The 7,562-nt window shown below is 50.1% G+C and overlaps 1 protein-coding gene across 1 annotated transcript; it reads left to right on the plus strand.

The window, feature by feature from the left end:
* The first annotated feature begins 3,713 nt into the window (after positions 1 to 3,713).
* KCNE5 (potassium voltage-gated channel subfamily E regulatory subunit 5) lies at positions 3,714 to 5,140 on the plus strand. The gene has a single exon (XM_067023224.1). It carries the CDS (start codon positions 3,796 to 3,798, stop codon positions 4,231 to 4,233), a length of 438 nt encoding a protein of 145 aa, XP_066879325.1. The 5' UTR covers positions 3,714 to 3,795; the 3' UTR covers positions 4,234 to 5,140.
* Positions 5,141 to 7,562: the final 2,422 nt, after the last annotated feature.

The following is a 7,562-nucleotide window of genomic DNA, read 5'->3' on the forward strand; positions in this document are numbered from 1 at the left end:
TTGGCAACTAGCCAAGCTCAACTCGGTTCAATTCAACCAACTTCCATGGAGCTGCACTATTGGCGGAAAGCATTCACAGTCTCAAGGAATGGTGAAAGCATTTCCTAGCCCATGGCGCCTCAATTGTACTTTTAAAACAACCTTGGCATGGAACAGAACCTTTTCCAAGACTGTTTTGAAAGTCTAAATACATGATTATAAATTACTTCCCTTTGTCAACACACTTGATTACCGCTCAGGAAATAAGTGAGTTCTAGACAATAGATCCACAGATGATTATGGGGCAGGTATGGGACAGGTGTAGAGGGGCTGGAAGTCTGGGGAGGAATGAGACTCAGTCCTTGTCTGATGGATTTGGACTTTCATTAAGTGTGGGGAGGAAAAGGGGGTTGGCATCTCAGCCATTCAGGGCTGGGATTGAAGGGATGTCCAGCAGCTCCTTGAGTGAAAAGAAAGCCAGAGTCTCCCCCACACACACCTGTTGTTTTTTCTGAGGGTTGGGCCTTTTAAAATTTTATGACTAGTCTCCATTCCTGTTTCCACCCCCTTCTATGCATCTCTTGCCCCCTATGCTGGTCTTCTGTAAATTTCTAATTTGCTTTCTCTCTGGTAGTTATTTATTTTAATGGAATTAGAACTGGCCTTGTATGTGTTCATTAAAACATTATCTTTAATAGTGAAAACCTGGACATTAATCAGAAATCTTACAATAAGAGCTAATTTAAATACATAATAGCAGATCCATAGTCTGGAATCACTGTATAGGTAAAAAAATTATGTTGTAAAAACTAGTAATTGACATGGGGAAAAATTTCCAGTATCTTGTTAAGTGAAAAAATAGGCTACAAAACAATGTATAGTGCCTGTGTGTGTGTGTGTGTGTGTGTGTATGTGTGTGTCCATGTGCAACACATGTGCGCTATTGTTGACTTTTCTTATTGGTGTTTTTCTGTGTTTTCCAAATTTTCTGCACTGAATGCTGCAGTCTGAATTGGGGCACTATCAGGAGGGGTGCATTGTAGGGACTCTGAGAGCACAAATAAGGGGAATCAAGCAAGACTTCCTTTTGTGAGTGTATTTTGAGGAAGGTGAAAGGCACAGAGTATTGGAGAGGAACTCGAGGAATATGCTGTTTTTCAAGTGCAAAGGAAGAAGGTGGTGTCTACTGGTGGTGAGGACTTCAGGTCCATCAGAGAAGACTGGGCTCCATTAAAGAAGCAGTGGGGAGCAACTCTGGGTCTCTGAACACAGGGGTGAGTGGATGGTAGTGGTGTTGGCAGAGGATTATTCCAGCCATAGCAGGGTGGACTGGGTTGTAGGCAGGGTGCTCTGCCAGGAGACTCTCAGTTTGCATATTTGACCTGAGGTAACGAGAGCTTGGATTAAGCTTGTGGCAATAAAACCAGAAAGGAAGGAGCGGATGGATATGAGAGATGTTACCAAGAAAGAATCAGAGCTAGAGATTCAAATTTGGCTAAATATATGCCAGGTGGTAGGTGAAAGCATGTAAGGAGACACTTTCCAAGGAAATGGATGTTAAGAGAGAATAGCTGAGGATTGAGTCTTTGGGAATTCCAACAGTTAATGGGAGGAGGAAAGAAGAGGAGCCAGCAAAGGAGACAGAGAGTGATGCGTCAGAGAGATAAGAAGAGAAACTTGAGAACGCAATGCCATGAGAGTCAAGGGTAGGACAGGAAGGAGTGGGTGGTTGATGGTATCAAATTCATCCTTGAAGTCAAAGATGCAAACTGAGCAGAGACCCTTAAATTTGGCCAGGAGGCCGCTGGTGAACTTACTTACAGAGAGTGGTTTGGCAGAAAGCGCTGGACTCTAGAAGGTTCCAGGGAAGGGAGTGGTGGGGAAATGGAGGCAGCCCATGTGACAAGAGTCATGTGTTATGACATAGAACAAGGTCAAACTTTATTATTCTAGACCTGCTGCTCAACCATTTGAATCGACTGGCTCATAAGGCTGTTGAAAGTACAGTACATGTTTAAATGATTGCTTTTATGCTACAGTGAAGGGGCTTCTTCCTCTCACTGCCCCAAAGCAAAAAAAAACACCTAGAGATTCTGGGCATATTTTAACAGATCAGAGGAGTCTTTTAGCTTAACAGTCCTGTCGCTAGGTTGGTACTGCTTTGAGAATTTCCTAGCTGTGTCCTCTGTCGTTAGTCACGCCAACTCACTTGAACAATTCTTCCCTGAGGCCCTCTGAGGAGAGGACATTGAGGCAAGGTGATTAGGAGGGAGCCAGTGGTCAGGGGCACGTGGAATGTCTCTAAGATGTATGTAGAGGCTGTTAAGCAAGGCTCCGTTTGAGACCCTGGATATAGTTTGGTGCCAACCTCACTCCAACACACAGAAGGCTACAGCCCGGAATGGACAGTGGGCTGAAGGATGACTGAAGCAGAGGCATCAGAAAACCTTCTTTTTCTAACCTATGGCCCCTGAAGATTGAATGGTCCCTGGACCGAATGGTCTTGAACAGGCACCTTGGTTTGCAAGGGATACATAAAGGCATATAGCTTTATTTCATTCCTTCTATTATTACTTGGCAATTATATACAACCCGACCCGACCAGCACTACTTCATTTTTTTTTTCCTACTCGCTGTCTAGAAATCAATCCTTTGAGCATTTTCCCTTTGTGAATCCCAGTCTGTTTCCAGTTTGACATACTATGGATTTATTTCTGTCTTAGCGACTTGTTTTCCCCTAAAGGAAGATACCCTCTGAGAAAAAAATGACTGCCTCATGAGCCAGCAGGGCCTAGACCTGTTCCCAAGCCCCAGAGAGGCACAGAGCTGAGTATCTGGCTAACTGCATGTGGAGGTAAGCATATTCTCTAGAACTGGCACTTTTCAGATCCCGAGACGTCTAGGGAGTGTAGCCAAAGGGCCTTTTAAATGTCCCTGCTCCTTTTAATGGAAGAACTTGGTTGCATTTCTGGGAAGATGGCTTGCCGCCCACGGGAAACAGGGCCATATCATGGATGGTACACTCACACGCTAAGATGTGGAGGCCCCTCTAAAAATGTGATAGGAAATCAGAGCCGGGGTACCTCCCAGGAGGCTGGTATAATATCAGAAACCTTTTCTGGAAGGCCCGGGCGTCCTACTCCACTTCAGTCACCAAATTTGTCCTGAGCATCTTCTGAATAAGAGGCTCACCTCGGTCCAGGGGAAGCAGTGAGGGCTGGAAAGATAGGCCAGGGTTCTTGTCTATGGGTGTAATCACCCGCCCTGAGATGTGGACCCGCGGTCTCGGCTGCCACGTTTCGTGAGTGCTGATGGAACACCGGTGCAGGGCCCGCCTCGTGGGGGCCAGATGCTGTATCTGGGCCAAAGCTGGGCCTGCAGGGCAGGTGGCCAGAACGTGGAAGGAATTCTTTTCCGCAGCCCGGGGTCCATGCTTGGCCCCAGCGAGCCGCCCTGCCAGCCTCTGCCGCCCGGGGCCCCGCGCATTCCGCGCGCCCCCGCCCCCTCCGCCCCTCTCCCGGCCTCGCCCCCTCCCTCGTCCCCTTCTCCTCCCCCCACCAGCTGTCCCCTTTCCCCGGGGCGGCGAGACAGCCGGAGCCTGGGAAGAGGCGGCCTCGGGCCGAGGGGGCGTGGTGGGGAAGGGGAGGAGGCGCCGGGGTGAGGGGATAAGGAGGCCCGGGCTGCGGGGTCCCCCAGCCACTGCGTCGCCCGCCCAGGAGCCGGGTGCAGCCGCCGCCGCTCGCCCGCAGCCCCTCGGCCCGGCCCGGGGGCAAGGTCAGCAGCGATCTGGAGCCGCCGTGTCACTCCCCGACAGCTATGAACTGCAGCGAGAGCCAGCGGCTGCGGACCCTGCTGAGCCGCCTGCTGCTCGAGCTGCACCACCGGGGCAACGCCAGCGGCCTGGGCGCCGGCCCCGGCCCGAGCATGGGCATGGGGGTCGTGCCCGACCCCTTCGTGGGCCGCGAGGTGACCAGCGCCAAAGGCAACGACGCCTATCTCTACATCCTGCTCATCATGATCTTCTACGCCTGCCTGGCCGGAGGCCTCATCCTGGCCTACACCCGCTCCCGCAAGCTCGTCGAGGCCAAGGACGAGCCGTCCCAGGCTTGCGCCCAGCACGAGTGGCTCCCGGGAGGTGCCCCGGCCGCTGCCGACGCTGAGACAGCCGCCGGATCGCCCGCCGAGGACCGCCGCCAGCTCGGCCCCGCCGGGCTGCCCGCCCCGGCCCTCGCCCGGGCCGCCGAGGGGGTCTAGAGCCGCCGCCCCAGCTCGCTGGCTCGCCCGCGCCCTCCTCAGCTCGCTCAGCCCTGGGCGCGGCCCCGCCTGCCTTGCCGCCTTTTCCTCTCCTCCCCTTCCAGGGCTCTCCTCACCTGAGGCCCATACAACGTTGAGAGGCCAGGAGACCTTGTCTGGAAGGCCCTGGAAGAAGCACCACCTTACCCCCTCCGGGCCAGCCTCCCCCTCCTCTCCACTCCCCCCTCCCCCAACCCCGCACAACCCAGTGCACTAAACTGCCTCTGCTCTCTTGTCTTCAGACGGCCCTGACAGCACGCTCCAGCCCTCTGGGAACTGAATCCAACACGTCCAACACTTGGCATTGAATTGAAGCAATGAAGTCTATCCGAACTCTGGGCCGTCTAACTGGCAGCTGTTCCGGGGGCTGCCAGGGACTGCTCACTCTGCAGAGCCAACGGGCTTGCCATCACTGCCAGGCCGGCTGGGGCAGCTCCAGCTTCCTGTTGCCTTAGGGACAGAGACAAAGAAAATGAAGAGAACTCAGACATCTTTTCCCTCCCTCCTCCTTCAGCAGGGAGCTAGCAGGACACTAGGACCAGTCTGTGGCATAGAATGGACTTAATGGGACTGGAGGTGGAGGGGGGCTCAGAGGGTGGGGAAGACCTATTACCCCCACTGTATGGTTTTCTTGCATCCAGTTGTCGTCCTGAAGGTAACTTGCCTAATTTTGAGTAGCTCTGCCATCTTTTGCCATGGGTAACCATTGCTGGGCATATCACCCTAATACTTCCCAATGCTTCTCCTATATTGATTCAGTTGTCATGGCAGCTGTCTGCTTCATCCATGGAACATGAGGCTCAGTCGTCTCCTGCTCTGTAACCTGGGGAATGTCAGAGGCAGGTAATAAAGGTCGTTTAAACAATAACCCGAGACTCTTTTCTCAAAGATCCCAGCCTTGAGACCCACTACTATATAGAGAAGGAACCCTTTTTGCTTTTGGAAATAATGTTTAGATTGGGGAGTTGGGTTGTTTTGATACCTATATCTATATAACCAGTTCCAATGTAACATATCACTGTGCGTGAAGAGAAGGTTGATGTATGGCTAAATGGGTTGTTTTTTCAAGTGTTTCCAAGTTATAACTACTTTCTTACTTCTCTGCTCCTTTTCCCTTAATTCTGAAGCACTTTCAAATATCACGATGCTAAATAAGGATTTCCCACTTACCTCTTGCAGTTTTTCAGGATATACTTTAAATTAAAACAACCTCTCATACCCATCACTATTAGCTATTATCAAAGTTCATTTTTAGAAGCCACCTTCATAAGTCTCTCAAAGAAGCAGCTTATTAAAAGAGAAAAAGCCACCAAAGAGTGTAAATCTTAAGTCAGAGAGGAGATGCTTGAACTAAGCTGTCTTAACCAATGATGGGTGAATTTAGAGGTGTATGCTTATTGATTTATTCTCCTTCTTTGAAGGTCATCAGAAACTTGCCTGCTTAGGGCTTAAATGCTTATACCTGGTGGTGGCTGTTTGGGCCTCAAGCAAACACACATAAAATCACCTCTTAGCGTCAAGCCAACTTGCTGCAAGACAACTGGTTTCTCAGTAATAGCAGGACAAAGATATTATGGGTTACTTAAATGCACTGATAATACACAAGCCTCATTCAAGGCATTGGTTTTGACCTTGTAGCCCATACGGTATTTTACTGGAGCTATTAATAAGTTAAATGAACTTACTTTCATTCCCAGGATCGACCCCTTGAAGATATACCGGCCTTACTCCATTGACTCCTCTCCAGTCCTAGTTCCAGCCCTAAGGTCAATCCCTTTCCTTGTAGGTGGGGGCCAGGGATTGGGCAGTGGTCCAAGATAACGAGACGAAGAGAGGTGATGCTGTGAGAGCCATCTCAGGGCCAGGCAGGGAGGCCTGAGTGGGATACGGAGGGAGGGCACAGATACCCAGCCATGCCAGGGGCATATGGGGGAGGGCAGGCCTCAGCCTTGTATTTCAGGTACAACGTCCCTCATTGATCGCGCATAATTGGGGACATGAGGTTGTTTGATAATGAAGCATCCTCACTGCTTTAGGTGTTGAAATTTTGTAAACATCTGTACTGTTTTTCATAGACATGAAAAAATGTATATTGCCAAAAAAAGGCAGCTGGGAGCAGTTGGGATAATGCCCATAATAAGCATGAATGTGCCAGCTGTGGGAAACAAACCCCACTGCCAAAATATTCCTGCTTTTAAACACATTTTAACCTTTTTATGATGATGACGTTCCTCATTAAGCACATGTAGTGAGAGTAGCCACAGAGTTTTCCTGGTGAGAAAAGTGAGCTGGTCTGGGGAGAGCGATTTGCTTGACTGCCCACTTTCCCCAAACACTTTCAGAGTTGCAACTGTGTCCCAGATAATGAAGTTTCCCAGAAGTTTGGACACGCAACTCTCCATGAACCAGTGAGGGTGTCAACAGCATTGAAGTGATCACACTGTGGTCAGCAAGAGATAGAAGAAAGGAAAACTAGAGGCCTGGCCAGCCTGCAGGTTTGTTTTTGTTTTTTGCGGTACGCGGGCCTCTCACTGCTGAGGCCTCTCCCATGGCGGAGCACAGGCTCTGGACGCGCAGGCCCAGCGGCCATGGCTCACGGGCCCAGCCACTCCGCGGCACGTGGGATCTTCCCGGACCGGGGCACGAACCCGCGTCCCGTGCATCGGAAGGCAGACTCTCAACCACTGCGCCACCAGGGAAGCCCAGCCTGCAGTTTTAATAATGTGTTCCTGAGTAGCGTGAACTGACAGTACAAACTGGGAAATTTTTAGCCTTCTCCTTAATGTGATTCTAATCAGAGTGATTTTTTTTTCAACTCCCTCCCCCAGCAGTCTACTTCTTCTGTGTAAGCAGGTCCCGTTTCAGTTCAGGTTCAGATCTTTGCTCCATAATAATAACGAAGAAGAAGACCCACACTTCCTTACTTGTAACTTGAGGCTTTCAACCAAGTGGGGCTAGGAGATGTTTTGAGTTCCAATGTCTGGAAGTGCTCATCAACGGTGCAAAAATAAACAGAAGCTTTTCTCCCACTACAGACATACTTCTGTGCTGTTGAGTCACTTTTCTAGAGGGATATAAATGGGGTCTTTCCTTTGTTTGCAGCTACCATCTCCTTTTTAATTTGCCATATCCTTTAGAAACCAAATATCTGCACATGATTTGTATTAACAAAGAGAAAAGGGAACAGGCTGCTTTCCAAACAGTCTTGCCTGATGGCTAAAGCAAGTGCACTGTGGTGTCGTGGAGAGAGCATAGGACGAGAATCAGGAGAACTGGGGTCCAGCCTTGGC

The sequence above is a fragment of the Kogia breviceps genome, chromosome X, assembly GCF_026419965.1.
Source record: "Kogia breviceps isolate mKogBre1 chromosome X, mKogBre1 haplotype 1, whole genome shotgun sequence".
In the NCBI taxonomy this organism is placed as follows: domain Eukaryota; kingdom Metazoa; phylum Chordata; class Mammalia; order Artiodactyla; family Physeteridae; genus Kogia; species Kogia breviceps.

Bases quoted from the DNA above. Each gene is read 5' to 3' on its own strand.
- KCNE5 (XM_067023224.1), top strand. From the start codon at position 3,796: ATGAACTGCAGCGAGAGCCAGCGGCTGCGGACCCTGCTGAGCCGCCTG.